The 17,367-nt window shown below is 33.8% G+C and overlaps 1 protein-coding gene across 1 annotated transcript in view; it reads right to left on the reverse strand.

The window, feature by feature from the left end:
- Positions 1–17,367, reverse strand: part of CLASP2 (cytoplasmic linker associated protein 2) — a 150,723-nt gene that overhangs the window by 54,574 nt on the left and 78,782 nt on the right. The window contains 5 exon segments of the mRNA XM_006905731.3: positions 2,030–2,131; positions 13,044–13,217; positions 14,271–14,326; positions 16,362–16,529; positions 17,159–17,236. Coding sequence (XP_006905793.1) covers positions 2,030–2,131; positions 13,044–13,217; positions 14,271–14,326; positions 16,362–16,529; positions 17,159–17,236 — 578 coding nt within the window.

Consider the following 17,367-nt stretch of genomic DNA (forward strand, 5'->3'; position numbering starts at 1 on the left):
GAATGTCTTCTAATCTTAAAATCCTACTTAGGTCTAAAAGCCCATTATGTTCTCACACTTTAGGAGAAGATCTGAAGTACTGCGGATTTGGTTTCAAAGCGAAAAATCACATGTAAAAGAATTATGCTACAGTCTACTGAAGTGATCAGTAGTTATAACTAAAAGAGAGATCCTTAGTAATATATTAAAAAACCATACACGAAGCGCTCTGAATCTTTGCCATGTGTTCGGTCTTCATGCTTTAAATTTCTTAACTTTACTATTATTTATTTCTTTGTATCTTGAAGGCCATAAGAATAACAAGGTACAGAAGTACACAATAGGAGTATAAAATTCAGTTGACATTAGGTTAAAAACAACGAGGACAATTTTATCAGCTAAAATATATATAGTGCTTATTCTGGGCCCAGAAATAATATACTACATCGTTTAATCTCCACAACAACCCCATGAGATTATCCTCTTCATTTTACAACTTTTAAAAATCTGGTAGTCTTGATCCAAATCTGGGTAGTATGGCTCTAGAGTCTGTGGTTTAAATCAATACTTCTCAATCTTTTTTGTAACACGAATCACTTGGTGATCTTGTTAAAGACTGAATTCAGTAGCTCTGTGGTGGCATGAGATTGTGCATTGTAACTAGTTCCTGGATGATGGTGATGCTGGTCTGGGCACTATATTTGGAATGATGAGGCTCTAAACTATGATGCTACATTGCTAATGGTTAAGTTACTTTAAAAAATTACTCCAACACCACACAAGATCAGGGATACATCTGATACGATCTATTCCTAATTGGGTTAGGAGAAGAGCTCCTACTCAAAGAGCACTTGCCATTTTTCCTATTTGTATATAATCCTCAAATTTGCAAACCAATTTTACTAAGCATTTCTGCTTATTTTTTGGACTCTTGATAAGTACTCCCATCATTAATCTGCCTGAATTCTTTGGCTTTAGAAAGAGAAGAGGAGAATCTGCTAGGTAGGACTTATGTAATCACCACCTTAGCCTTCTCCAAGCCCAGCTGCCTTTTCCCTGATTCTAAGATTCAGATATCAAGTTAAAAAAAAAGATAAATAAGGCATTGACATTTTGATAAATTACCTAAACAACAGTGAAAGATAGTTAAATCTACTTCTTTCCAAAATAGCCAAGAATGTAGAATAACCCCAGAATCGCTTCCCTAGGAAAGAATTCCTGTTTTTATAGGTAAGTGCTAATGAAAATCTCTTGCTACAGAGGAATGGGAATAAACTCTTTTAAATTAATAAATGCCATAAAGTCTATGTGTTACTATTCTGGAACACGTAGAAATGGATCATTCATTTTACCTAGATCTCAAAATTGTGCTTTTTAATAACTGGGCTCATGGAAAAGTCAGCTTCCAATGAAACAGCAAAAAATGCAAATCTTAAATTTAACAGGTAATGTAACTGAACTGGTCATTTTTAATTGTCTCCTCACTATGAATTAGTATATAGCCGCCACAAATGTAAGCCATATTCTAACAGATTTTGGGGAGAGTATGAAGATATCACATAGCTGTCCTTGAATAGCATTAGCTAGATGCAACCAGATTTGATACTAATATATGGCCATTACTTTGCCTCTAAAAAGCACAATTTTCCACATTTGCAAGTTTCTAAGTAGACTGTGAAAACCTTAATGCTAAGAGATTTGTGCTATTTAAAATTATCTCCATGCAAAAGTTTGTACAGCAGATGAAGTTTTTCTTCTAAGTGGCAGGTATCAATGATGCAGCCCTAATAACACACCAAAGACAAGACAACACCCACTCAAAAAAATCCAAAACATGCACAATAACTGACCCAAAACATTGAAAAAAATACCTTCATTTTTGTCAGGTGATGATGAACCTAAAGTATAGAACAAGAACTCAGTATGTGGCTTGTCTTTTTAAAATTAGCTTTGTCTTTATCCACTGGTCAATCTCCTAATACACAGTATACAAGCAACACACTTATCCTAACATATTACAAATATAGGAAAACTAACAGACAATACGTACGCTGTGACTGAGACACCATTTTTGTTCGACTTCTTCCTCTAGAATCTGTCTTAGCATTTCCCATGCCAGCAAGTGGTGTTGAAAGCTTTGCTCTCACCCGACCTATGGAATAAAATTATTTATATAATTAAAGACATTTTTCTATAATAATATTCATTAAAGAGGGAAAAAAGTCTTATTATAATTTTCTAATTGAGTGTGCTTTTCAAGTATTGTTAAATTCTATAATAATGTAACCATATGGCACGTAAAGGTTATATGTCTCTTAAATTTTTAAAAATACATACTGTTTTTTATGTGTTGTACTATAAGCTAACTTTACTTTAAGGGTAGAGTCAAACTAAAAGATTTACATGCTTAATTTGATTAGTCCAGTTATAAATAAGACAATTACCATAGGCATGCCACTTGTTTCTCAAATGGAAGTTCCAATTCTAAAATTTTAGTATCCAAGAAATTTATTTTCAAATCCTATATGTAATTTAAATATAAGCCTAATCTTAGAAACAACTATCTAAACAATCCTTCTGACTGAAAATGTACTTCGATGTGCAAGAAAAGATACTACTAGGTAAAATATTTAATCTTTTCATCCTGTGCTAAACTTCAGATTACTACAAATGTATATGGACATGTTGACAATTCTCTTCCCCTAACCAATCAATTTCATTTATAATTGGCACTTTTCTCAATACATTTCCTTCTCTACCTTGAAGTTGTACTCCTATCTCCTCTACCACTGCCTCATCCCTGCTCCACAAAACCAAGCCACAGCATCTATTTCTAGAACCAAAGGAGATAATGCTTATCAAAATCCTTAAGTAAACTGTCATTAGTAAAAACAAAAATATATTACAAGCAGGTACTTTGGTGTGCTTAAGCATCAGTCTCAACCACTATCAAATAGGAACCAATACCAAACATAATCAAAAAGAAGGGCTCAGAATCCTTTTTATTAAAAGGTATGATTTGTAGGGTAATCACAATCTACTAGCTATCCTGTTATGGCTATATAAGTCAGGAAAAAATATCTTGAAGAGTAAGAAGAAATTACAAAATTAAGAACTTTTTAAAAAAATTAAGAAACTATAAAATTAAGAGAGTAAGAACTAGGAATGAGACAAAAGTAAAACCAGAAGTATAGTTGGTAGAATGCTAGAGTATTTTAGAGTAGGAAATACTATTCTCCTGATTAAGAAGTAAAACAGAAAAAAAAAATTTTTTTTGAAATGAAGAATTTATCCAGTATAACAAGGAGATTAGGGTAAGTTAAGTATTTTGATACTACCATTCTATATTACAATGCCACACTTCCAGAAACCATTTTCATAGGGTATTCCAACTTAAAATCTAAAATATGAAAATATTTCAAATATATCAGAGTAAATGAGACCAAAATACAAGTTAAATCTATTTGGTTTTTGTATTAGAAGAGAGGGTCACACCACGTAGAAGTTAGGGGGAGAAAAATGTATACCCAATCAGAGATTTAATAAGACAGCCTTCAGGCAGGATAAATATAAAAATGATTTTTTCCCTTCTATAAATTTGAATGCAATAAGTAATAATTTTTTGAGTACATTGGCTCAATAAAATATACCCAGCAAGTTTTTGTAATCTCAAATTCAAAGATGCATTTAAAAGCTGACTAAATAAATGTATTTCAACATTGATGATACTCGAACTCCAATAATAAAGCAATGGCACATGCTTCCCCAAAGTATAAGTGAACTGGCATAAATTAAAAAATAAAACACAAAATACAAAAGAAAAGCATTAATGCCACTATTAAAAAAATGAATCTATGTGCTAACTTTATACTAGATATTATTAAACATGTTAAGCAGTTATGGTTTCCCAGCATGAGATGATCAAGGTACAAAGCAAACTCCAGGATGAAGAATTAAAAAAAAAAAAAAATCCATAAACATAACTAATGCAACCAAACATAAAATGTAGAAGCTACTACAGCTGGCAAATTATATATATTTGCAAAGAAATTAGCCTATTTTAGTTTTTAATATTTAATTCCTACTAATAAAAATATTAACATAGAGGTATTTGTGTTACTAGCAAAATATATATTTCTTACCATCTTCAGATGCTGTTCCTAAATAAGAGAAATAAAACAATAACATTTCAACAAAATCTGCCAATGCTAATAGTAAGACCTACTTCGCACCTCCCACCCAAGATTAAAATGAAAGGGTAAAAACAAAATCTTATAGTCTCATAGCTTTAAATTAACTTTCAAAAGATTCATTATGAGAAAAAACAAATAGTGACTCAGAGCACAAAAAGAGTTTTAACCTAGACAACTGAAAATAGCAAAATCCCACAACATAAACTTTTATCTGCTATATTTCATACTTAAAATTTGAAGTGGTAAAGAAAATTAGAGAAATTAATAACTCAAGAACGAAGCAACTCTGCCATTACTTCTCTTTGAAATGAAGATTTTTATAGACCTTTCTAGAGTAAGAATATTTTCTGTGCATTTTCAAGAGTTAGTCCATAAAAGAACTAGAAAAGCTAACTGACAAACATGGGAATCAAATACATGACCTAGGCCTCATTAACCCAGTATTTTCAGCAAAGCATTATAATATAAAGACCTATCAATCCATCACCTATTTACTTGACATTTATGTGAGCTCCCTAAGATGTCAATGAAAACGAGCAAAAACAACCAAATACAAATACCATAACTCACTACTACTAAAGGATAATAATAGATATGTCTTTATGTATACAGACATTTTTAAAATATAGGACTGAATATCAGTGAGAGTAACACATAACGAAACACAGGTGATTCTTCAAATAGGCTAATGTTTCTGACTAAAACAAGAAAATATTTTGATCTGAAAAGTGAAAACAATTTGTTTTTAAAAGATCCAGAATCTCGACGTACAACTGATACTGAAAGGTCTCAAATATAAAGACTATCTCATGGTAAGCTTTCATTTCATTCAATGATTTTTTAAATTTAATTAAACATTAGAAAAGCACAGAGACTAATAAAATAACACTCATGTACCTAACTGAAGATTAAATGTTCCATTTCATCAGAATGGAAGATACATCAATTTCAGAGTTTATGTAATAACTGATAGAAAACATACAGTTCTCCATTTTTCCTAGATTTCATACTGTGACTTACAGATTCAGTATCTTCTTACAAGTTCTTTTAAAAAGCTCAAATTCTTAGATAACATATGGTATCTGATGAAGTGAAAGGAAAAGTGTGAATAATGTGCTATCTAGTATCAGATAAAAAATATCATCCAGACACAAATACCATATTGAACCAAGAACTAGAGATAAACTATAATCATTAGAATACTGAAAAACAAAAAGGCAAAGCTTAAAGTACTCTTAAAAAGATAACTTGCATTTCATATTTATAAATAACCATGTGAATCTGTAAAATATATAATTTGTCTCTTTCTGTATCAGAGTTAGTAAATTAAAGAGTTGAATCAAATGACACAAAATTCCTTCCTATTCTTATGGGTCTAATATTTCAGAGAAAGACTTAAGAAATCAAGATTATTTCTAAGAGTTCAAGTAAAAAATTTTTTTGAGATAACCGATTTAACGTATAACGAACAGTAACCTAGTATTTGAGTAGACTGAGAAACCCCAAAATGGATATGCCTAATCTAAAATTCAATCAGAGAATTATATAGCCATTTTCACATTAAGATTGCTGCTAAATAAGCAGTCTATTTTCAGAAATTAAGGAAATGAACAAAGATATTATGCAGAATCCAAGAGACATAAAAATCTTTAGCAATAAAATTAGAAAGGTCTTACCATCCATCTTGTCAGAAGTATCCTCTTTGATGAAAGAGCAAGCAAAGAACAGAGGAAAACTTAGTATACTTGAAAAAAAAGTGATTTTAAAAAAGCCAGAAAACATTATTTTTAAGACAGAATTCACAGGAGACATACATATGAAGCATGTTTTCAACTAAAACATATCAAACAAGATGAGGTTCCTATGTAGGATAAAGACTACAAAAACAAAACAAAACAAAACAAAAATTGATAATGAATCTGATTTTCACTAGCACAGGAGAGAAGTTAGTGCCATATCCCAGCCTTGGACTCTTGCTATTATCAGGCAAATCCCCTGCTTTGGTCTTCTGAGTTTCCCCTAATCAAAGAGTCACACCTTGCCTTGCTTGTTCTATTCCTCTGTAGCCCATACATATACCCCAAAATTCTACTCTTTGGCTCTCTTTTCATTATCCTGTCTAATGCCTTGTTGCTTCCTCACCCCATCCTTTCTTAGAACTCTCAGGTTCTATAAAACCTTCAGTCTGGATAAACCTAACTAGTCAATTTTTCTGAATCAACCTCCTTCATTTCCTTCCCTTCTACCTCACTGAAACATCATGATGACCCTTTCACATCCAAGGCTAGCTCCACAGCTATGCTCTATACTTCCATTCCTTGTGTCTTTCATGGAATTTTGGCCATAAATTATCTCCTCTCATCCTTGAATTTTAAACTTTTCCTCCTCCACTGACTCTACCACTTTAGTAAACAAACCTATTTAACTCCTCCAATATTAAAACCAAAAAGTTTATTTCTCTTTAACTACAGATAATTCCTACACTGTTCTTTCACCTCTTTTTTTGACCAAGCACAGCAATAATTTATACAGATTCTCCTTTCAACTTCTTCCTCAATCAACTAAAATCTGACTTCTGTCCACATAACACCACTGAAACCATTTATTTTCTTTTCCATTTAAGCAATTCCACAAACCCAGGTGTTGAGAACAAATATGCATACACATATATGCATACATATATCATGGTTTCCTTAAACACAAATTCCTATCTCCCAGGATACCAAGTCTCCTCCTCAGAATCAAGTTTTAAAAGGTAAACTTCAAAACACTCATTGATATTCCTATTGCCAAAGGATTCGGCACTTTAACGGAGGAAAAAAACCCAGTGGCAACTGCTTTAAGAAATGTACTGAGCTAAATATTGAAAGATTATAGTAAGAACAATTTTCTGATGATTTTCAAATCTAATATCAAGCATAGATTTCTCTCCTGAATTCTATACCACTATATCTCAATGCCACCAATGGGTGTGTATGCGCGTGTGTGTGTGTATCTCACTATACCATTATGCCTCCTGAACAGCTCTAGTTTAATGTCTCATAAGGACTTGAAACTCGAAATGCATAAAACTCAACAAACTTTTAGCTGCTCATCCTTTAGGAACCTAGTAATAGCCTGAAAGACTCTCTGAGTATAGAAGCATATGTCTCAGGATCTGCAGTATCTAGCAGGGTGCCTAGCAAAACTAAGAGCTCACTGAAGAGTTTGTTGAAAACAACAGATAATTCCCTATGATCCATAAATGTTCAGCCATGATGAGCATGGCTCAAAGCAGAACACCAGTCACATGTGTATGAGAAAGCTGAGGGGGTGAGGGGCGGGGATGAAAGGGGAAGAGAGGGATGGAGTGAAGAAAGGAAGAAAGAGGAGAGAGAAAAAAATATTGAGAGAAAATGAGAAAATCCATTATGTAAGTCCTAGAAAGAGCCACAGAAAAGTAGCTCATTGTCCCTGAGTGAATCTGGGCCAAATGAAGAAAAGAGGATAGAGGTACACCTTTCCCTCCTGACCCAACATTCAATTCAAACTTTAAAGAACCAAAAGAAATAAATTAAGTCCACTCATGGCATTATTTTAGGCTTTCCTATGAAAAAACTATGATGAATTGGCTTTCTAGTTCACATTAAAACATTTTAAATACAGTACTTTTTTCTGGTAATAAAAATAATAAATATTGAATATATTTTTACTTTTCAAGACTTTGGATGAATAGGTTTTATTTTGATTTGCTTTCCGGTTTCTCCCCCACTTAAAAAAGATATAAGTAATGTACCATAAAATCCACACTTTTATAGTATAAGTTTGGTGTTTTTAATATATTTGCAAGGTTGTGCAATGCTCATTACTAATTCCTGAACATTTTCATCACTCCAAAAAGGAATCCTGTACCCATTAGGTGTCAATCCCTATTCCTCTCATAGCCCCTAGCAACAACTAATTTTCTTTGTTTCTGTGGATTCACCTATTCTGCGCATTTCATATACATAGATTCATAAAACATGTGGCTGTCTGTGTCTGGCTTTGTGTTTTCAAGGTCTATCTTGCAGCATGCATTAGTACTTCATTCTCATGTACAGCAGTCTCTCACCGGCTCATCTGCAGTTTCCCTTTCCATGGTTTCAGTTACCCGCAGTCAACCAAGGTCTGAATATGTTAAATGGAAAATTCCAGAAATAAACAATTCATAAGTTTTAAATTGCATGCGGTTCTGAGAAGTATGATAAAATTTCCCACTGTCTCATTCCACCTCTCCAGGGACGTGAATCACCCCTTTGTCCAGTGTATCCACCCTGTATGTGCTACTCACCCGTTAGTAGCCATCTCAGTTATCAGATTGACTGTCTCAGTATCACATTACTTGTGTTCAAGTAATCCTTATTTTACTTAATGATGGGCCCAAAGCACAAGAGTGGTAATACTGACAATTTGGATATGCCAAAGAGAAGTCATAAAGTGGTTTCTTCAAGTGAAAAGGTATGTATTTATGTGTAGGAGAAAACAGTATACATAAGATCTAGTACTATCCATGGTTTCAGGTATCCACTGGGGATCTTGGAATGTATTCCCCATGGATAAGGGGGGAATATTGTAATGTATTCCTTTTTATGGCTGAATAATATTCCATTCTAGTGTATGGACATACCTGTTTAAACAATCACCAGTTGATGGACATCTGAGCTGTGCCCACTTTTTGGCTATTATGAATAATATTGCTATGAACATTCATATACACATTTTTATGAGAACATGTTTCATATGAGTATACAGCTAGGAATGGAACTGCTGGGTCACATGGTAACTCTATGTTTACCTTTTTGAGAAACTGCCAAACTGTTTCTATAGTGGCTTTACCATTTACACTCCCATCAGCAGTTTTGTCATATTTCAATTTCTCCATATCCTTGCCAGTATTTGTTATCCATCTTTTTGACAACACCATCCTAGTGGGTGTGAAGCACTATTTCATTTTGCTTTTGATTTACACTTCCATGCTGACTAATGATGTTGAGCATCTTTGCATGTGCTTATTGGCAATCCGTATGTTGTCTTTAGAGAAATGTCTACTCAAATCCTTTACTCATTTTTAAATCCAATTGTCTTTCTGTTACTGAGTTATTAAGAGTTGTTTATATATTTGGGATACAAGTTCCTAATCAGATATGTGATTTGCAAATATTTCCCTCATTCTGTATGCCGTCTTTTCACTTCCCTGATGGTACCCATTGAAGCATAAATGTTCTAATTTTGATGAAGCCCAATTTATCTATCTTTTCTTTGGTTGTTTGTGTGTTTGGTGTAGTATCTAAGAAAACATAGCGTAATCCAAAGTCACAAAGATTTACACCCGTTTTCTTCTAAAAAATGTTTTATAGTTTTAGCTCTTACATTTGGGTCTTTGATCCATTTTGAGTTAATTTTTTGGATATGATGTGAGGTAGGAGTCAAAATTCATTCCTTAGCATATGGCTATGCAGTTGTTTCAGTACCATTTGCTGAAAAACAATTCTTTCCCCACTGAATGGTCTTGGTATCCTTGTTGAAAATCAACTGACTATAAATATATAGGTTTATTTCTGGACACTCAATTCTATTACACTGGTTTATATGTCCATCCCTATGCCAGTATCACACAGACTTTAGACAAAGTATTGTAGTTTTCTGTGTACAAGTGCGAAAAAAGTATATGTGTATACAGTGTGTGTGTGTGTGTGTGTGTGTGTGTGTGTGTGTGTAGGTCTCTGGTCCGTAGTTTCTGGCACAGAGCTCCTAAGACCCTTGTTAATTTCCCAAGTGATAAGAGCACTAGGAGTATAGCATCTATTGTTCTGATATTTGGTCTTTGACTTTGGTTCCTGACACAGAGCTCCTAAATCCCTTGGATTTTTCTGGGTAATAGGAGTGTCTTTGGTTCTAATGAGGTGATTCCTGGTAGGCTCCTAAACAACTTCAGGGTGGGGGCTGGTTGCCAGAAAGATGAAGCCACAATTAGAAGCTTGGAACTTTCGGTCTCAACCTCTATCTTCTGGGAAGGAGGGAGGGGCTGGAGACTGAGTTAATGATCAATCATGCCTGTGTGATAAAGCCTCCAAAAAACCCTCAAAATACAGATTCAGAGAATTTCTGGGTTGGTGAACATATCCATGTGCTAGGAGGGTGACACACTCCAACTCCATGGGGACAAAAGCTCCTGCACTTAGGACACTTCTGGACCTCACCCCATGTGGCTCTTCATCTGGCTATTCATTCATATCTTTTAAAATCTTTTGTAATAAACAAATAATCTAGTAAGTAGACTCTTTTCCTGAGTCTGTGAGCTGCTCTAGCAAATTTACTGAACCTGAAGAGGGGATTATGGGAACCTCCAATTTATAGCCAACTGGCAGAAGCACAGGTGATAATCTGGACTTGCAATTCATGTCTAAAGTGGGAGCAGGGTAGTCTTACAAAAAACTGAGAACTGAACACATGAGGTCTGTGCTAACTACGGTTAGAGTCATAATCAAAATCAAACTGAACTATAGGACACTCAGCTGGTATAGGAGAATTGCTTGGTGTGCAAAACCCACACATCTGATGTCAGCAGTATTATTAGTGTAAAGGAGAAACGCAGGAGTGGTTTTCCCTAGATAAGTCTTACTGTTTTAGTTATGTTGAGTTGTAAGTGTTTTATCCTTTTTGATGCTATTGTAATTGGAACTGTTTTCTCACTTTCATTTTTGGACTGTTCATTGCTAGTGTTTAGAAATCAACTGATTTTTGTATACTGGTCTTATATTCTGCAAGCTTGCTGAACTCATTAATAAGATTGAATAGTTTCTTTGTAAATTCTTTAGGATTTTCTATATATAAGATTATATTTAAGATCATGTAAATAGAGATAGTTTTAGTTCTTTTCCAGTCTGGATACCTTTTATTTCTTTTTCTTGCCTAACTGACCTTTCTAGAACCTCCATGATAAAGAATAGAAATCCTTATCTTGTTCCTGACCTTGAGGGAAAGCATCCAGTCTTTCACCATTAAGTGTGGTGCTAGCTGTGGGTTTTTCATGGATGCTCTTTATCAGGTTCAGAAAGTTCCCTTCTATTCCTAGTTTGTTGAAGATTTTTTTATTATGAAAGGATGCTGGATTTTGTCAAATGCCTTTTCTACAGCTACTGAGATGATAATGTGTTTTTGTCCTTTATTCTATTAATATGGTATATTACGTTGATTGATTTTCACATATTGAAATAACGTCGCATTCCTACCAATGTAATGTTGTAATACAGAAAAGTTTTATGAAAAGCGAAAGCACTAATCAATCCACTGTTGATATCTGTGTTACATCTTTGTCCAGCTCTTCATCTATTTATAATTTTACACAAAACGATGAAATTATCACACATTGGTTGGGAGTCAATATTTGATCTTCATTGCAAATATAACTTGTTAATGATTATGTAGTATACATAAGAGTTACTATAATTTAAACATCCCCTTTTGTTTATATCAAGGTTGACTCTGATGTCTATTATTAAAAACATGAATATTTTATTTCTTGACATAATTATCTATAAATATTGGATTACTCAATCAAAATTCTAAACATTTAAAGCTTCATGGGTATTACTAAATTGCCACTCAGAAAAGGTATTCCATGATTAATTCACATCAATACTTTTTAACCATGTTCTTTATCAATGGTAGGCACTAACCTTAACTTTCTTGTTATAAATATATTAGCATTTGATTACAACTTAGATTCGCTATTTGTTCTGGTGTTTTGGGGGCAATATTGATATATGCTTTTCTTGAAATACGAACGTAGAACATTTCTCTATAAAAATAAGCTCATCTGTTTCTCAGACATTTTAACTTTTTTTGTAGTATGTGGAAAAACCTTTATTCCTTTTAGTTTTCAGCCACATGACTTCATAGTTTCATATTTAAGATTTAAATCTGAGGGACTCTTCCCTTGAGGGTTTTTGGCCTTTATGTTTAGCAATTAATTTTTCTACCTGAGATTATATGAACTATATTTTCATCAAGTTGTTTTATGTTTTTGTTCAACATTTTTGTTATCTGGAATAAATTTTTATGGGGTGTAAAACATGATTCTAACTTAATTTTGTACCAAGTTGTAAGCCATGTGTCTAAATATCATTTACTAAATAATTTATCCTTTCCTCATTGAATACAACTGTGCCAAAAATCATGTACTACATTCATACTAAAACATGCCAACTTTATCATGTATTACATTCATATTAAAATCTCTCTACTTTCTATTGTGTTCCAATGACCTGTCTGCCTAGTGTTCCACCAGTACTACCCAAAAGAAAGAAAAATGAAGCACAAAACAGAGATAAGCAATGTGGATACCCAATCTCAAACTTTAAAGTGGATGGACATTAAACAAACAAACAAACGAACAAACAAACTCTGAATAGCTTTGGGAAATACAAATTTAAGCTTTGATTATGTTTTCCCAGGTCCCTAGAAGTCTTTAACTTCTTGGTAAGGGAACAAAAGTAGGAGAAAGAGAACAAAGAAGCTGGTTACAAAGCCAATTCCCCTCCCAAACCTCCTCAGCAACCAACGGTTGGATGTGGCAGTAGTGCAGGGCTATGAAAATTTTATAGACAAATCATGAAATTAAGAATTGTTCCTTTGATCAAGATGATTAGAAGGACAACAATAGGGAAAAGTGGAAACATGGCAGCTTACATACCTCAGAACTATGTCTCAAGTACAGAATCACATTAAAACATATGGATTATCCTTAACTGGCAAGAATAAAATAGAAATGATTAAGCTACCACTACCATTCTGACTTTACTGAGACCTGAGAGAAAACACTGTGCAATTTCCCATAATTAGCTATCTTACCTAGTGATGCATAGGAACCTGGATTCAGGGCACCTGCACCTAACCGCCCACTTCGCATAGACTGTCCAGCAGCATGATGTGCCTTGGCACCAGCAGCAGCATTCACATCAATGTCACTTCGTGAACGCTGTAGGCTTCCTGGAAGGGAACTGGCTTTGCTGCTGCCTGCTGATACTATGGAAAACAAAGCAAAGTAACCTATATTATTTAAATCACTGCAGACAGTATAAGAATTATATAAACTATGAACTAATCCATGATGACAAATGGTTGAAAAGGAAGCAGTGGCCAAATGGACACTAGGAAGTACTAGGAAGTACTTTACAGTATTTTAAAGTCAGAATGTCTCAGTTTCAGTCTTGTCACAACTAAATCATCTTGGACAATTGTCTCAGTATTTCTCTGCCTCTTTCACTTTCCTCTTCCATAAAATGGGAAAAAATAACTATCCTTTGTAAAATGCATAGAACTGTTTTATAGATCGAGATGATATTTATGACTGATTCATGAAAATGAAGCACTATACAAGATAAATAAATGGCAACAGTGCTATTTTTTTACTATCAGAAAAATGCAAGGAGGACTAGTCTGGGAGTAGGGATATTCAGAAAATAATGCAAGTTCTACTACTCTTAGGGAATGGAAATTAAGTCATTAAATTTCTGGTCTTTAGTTTTTTGAGTCTTAATTTACAAACTATAAGCTGTAACCAAGTAACAGGCTGTGAAATCAACTGAGTGGGTCATGACAAGTATTTTAAAGAAATTAAAATAGAAAAGAGTACATTGCAAATAAAGATAAGTAGCTCTTCATGGAACTTTAGATTATACTATAAATACATGTAAACAATATAGTACGTAGTATATGTATATTGTATGTATAATCGTATACACTACATTATATATTATCACAAGCTGTACATATATGGTACACAAATATAGGTATAGTGTATATGTGTGGTATTAGGTTACTATATAAAACAATTTTCTCACTGTGGGGCACGTCAAAAGTTTAAATGTTTAAAACAGATTAAAAGCTATACTTTAAAAGCTTTAAAAGCACATCAAAACAATTTTGAAAAGCTAAACAGTTAAAAGCAGTGTTTTTTAAAAGTTTTGATATGACCTACAATGGGAAAATCATTTTACATGGCAACTTTTACTTATTTATAAAGCAGTTTTTACTTTATTAAATAAATGTTATAACTGAATTAAAAAGGCAATTTACCTCTTCCAGCCACAGTTGACGGGTTTGCTGTAGACCATTTTGAAGAAAAAGGGCGACTGCGATGTCAAAGGAGAAATACTTTTAGTAAGATGGAATTTATCATCCCTCTCATAACAATTAGTTAAATACTGAGTTTTCCTTTCACAAATCACTTTACAACAGTTGTTACATTATCAATGGTATCTCAATTAGCTGTGAAGCAAAAATGAAATAACTAAAAATTAATAAAGACTATAACCTCTATAGAGACAGGAACCAGCTTGCTATTGTTTACTCTGATCCTCAGCACACATTACAGTGCTCACCACAGAGGACTCAATAATAGTTTTAACACACGTATTCTGAGATACTTCACTTAGAAAGAGAGGTAGTGTTATTTCTAGCACACAGGGAATTCAGAGTAACCAAAGCCTTTCTTAACTAAGTCATAATGGTTGTAGCTATTGGCAATCCATGCAGTGACCATGTAGGTATCACAAAATCTATAGCAGTGCTACTGAGTATTACTGCGTGAGGTCACTGAAACAAGGCTAAATATTACTGCAGCTCTAATCATCTCAAAGAATTCACCATCTCTTAGTGTCTCTTTGATTATTTACCTTTCATTACAATGGCACTCTGCAGCCCATTGATAAAGAATATATCTAAGCATGTAAGGGAAATCTGGAAAGTATATCTACAAATTTTAAAGGTGGGGGAAGAGAGAAGCAAAAACTCCAGGTTAAAGTTAGGCTACTGAAAAATATTCTTTAAGTTATTATTATCAAATATTAAATTTGGTAGTTGGTTATTAAACCCAGTATTATATTATTTTTATAGCTGTCTCCTAAAATTGTTAGCTTATTAGACTGAGGCAGACCACTTCAAGGTTGACAGAATTTAAAGCTGTTTGTGTTTAAAAGTGTTATACTAGAGCAAGATAAAATATCTTGTTTAGATACTTGCTACCAAAATTATGATCCATAGGGGAAAAAAGCACTGATATCACCTAGGAACACGTAAAAAATACAAAATCTCAGGTCCTATCCCAGATCTACTGAAACAGATTCTGCATTTTAACAAGATCTTCAGATGATTCTTATGCACTTTAAAGTTTGAGCCTAGTAAATAAATATAAAGCAACCAAGCTCATTGTAGGTGAAGGATTTATCATAAATTTTAAAGAAGTTTAGATAGGTAATTATTCTTATAATAATTATTTTTTGAAGTCAGATCCTGCTTTTATTCTGAAAACTTATAAGTCACTGAACTTTAGTATGGTACTCACAAGTCCCTGTGAGTGCTTCCTTGAATTTTGCACCTTAAGTGCCTCATTTGCCTCACCCTAGTCCTAGTTCTGCATCAGAGCGCCACCAAAACAACCTGCCATCTTTGTGGGGTCAAGGTCCCAAAGAGACAGAAATTACAGAGAGGTAAGCTCACATTCTGTGAGCTTCTCTTCCCTGGGGAAATCTGCAGATACTTGTGGCCACTGTTAGGGAGCAGAGAAGGCATCCGAGATTTTAGCAGTCTCATAGGGCTAGAGAGACAGAAAATAGGGTTAGGGCTGTCAAGTCAGTTGGATTTGGATAGCCAACATAATGATGAGAATGGAGTTACAGACAAATAACTCATATACTAAGTAACTTTGCCCCCTTGAGGGATTTGCTGAAATGTGAAGTTGTGCAAGAGGGTAAGGAAGGAAAGTAGTGGAGTTTTTACCAGTCACACAGTACTGCCTAAGAGTTCTGAAGATGACTTTTGAACTTCCATGACAACTCCTCCATTATAATGACCTAGAAATGGGTTACTTACCATAGGAACTCAATTTTGGGGGTATTAAAAAAATGCATTTAATCAGTGCCTCCCAATCTTTTTCAGAGACATGAACTTAAACAAGATTTGAATCACTAAACTCTTTACCCAAAGAGAAGTTATACTAGCACATAATTCAACCCTTGAGACAACGGACCAAAGAAAATAAGTACATTCAAATCATCATTCTTTCAAGAGTTTAAGTGAAAGTAAGCACATATTCAACGATCCAACTTAAGGAACTCTGGAGAGTTGGGGAGAGGAAGAAATCTGTAATTATCATTTATGTGACCTTACTTGAGACTTTCTTGTGAGCTAGATGAAGACCTGTCTGATTGTGGAAGAGATGCTACACTGCCAGAACTCTTTAAGTAAGTTTGAAGACTCTTCTGGTAAGATGGCTCAAGGGAATTATACAATGTTTCAGCTTCACCAGGAAAGTGGTTCCTAAGACCCATGTATGTCCTGTAAAACAAATGAACAAATAACAACAAAAAAGAAAAGCACAAATCACTTCACATTATTAGACCTTAACAGTAAAATGTGTACATTCAAGAAGAATGAAGATGAGCACTTAGGTTTTTTATACACCTATTATGTGTCAAGAGAATACTTTCTAAATTTCAGAAGTTTCTGAGCAAAGCAGATCTCAGTTCAAAATTTGGCTGCTATCCTTTCGGTTTGTGTGGCCTTGGGTAAACCCCCAAATCTCCAAACTTCAGTTGCCAATCTAAGGAGATATTACCTTTGCAAGATCATTTTAAATATTAGAAAATAACAAATACCAACTGCCCCACACAGTATCAGGTACATAACACATACTTAACTAATTATAGTTACCTTTATTCGCAATGAAAATAAATATGTTATAATGGAATAGGAATACTGATGATTATACAAATGACAATCTGGAGCAAATAATTAGGCATCTAATACAGATTTAATGGAGAAAAATCAATCTCAATTTTATGAAAGAGCTAATCGAGTAGAATTCTTGGGATACTTCTGATATTTTCATTCTTCCAATATAATTCCTTTCAATGAAAAGATCGAAGTATGTTTAAACTGTCACAAAAGTAAGATTATAGACTTACTTTCTTGCCTCCACTCTGGCCTCAGCATCAGCATCATGAATTCCCTTTTTAATAGTTTCAACCAAGACAGCTGCATGTCTATAAAATAAAACATCATGTGTAAAACTACGTATTTCACCACACTATGATACTTATTGCTTATGTGTTAAAGTAAAAAGATTAATTAGTGCACAATAATAAATCTAAGATTGCAAGATTTTCTAATAATC

This window comes from Pteropus alecto, unplaced genomic scaffold (genome assembly GCF_000325575.1).
Source record: "Pteropus alecto unplaced genomic scaffold, ASM32557v1 scaffold10, whole genome shotgun sequence".
NCBI lineage: Eukaryota > Metazoa > Chordata > Mammalia > Chiroptera > Pteropodidae > Pteropus > Pteropus alecto.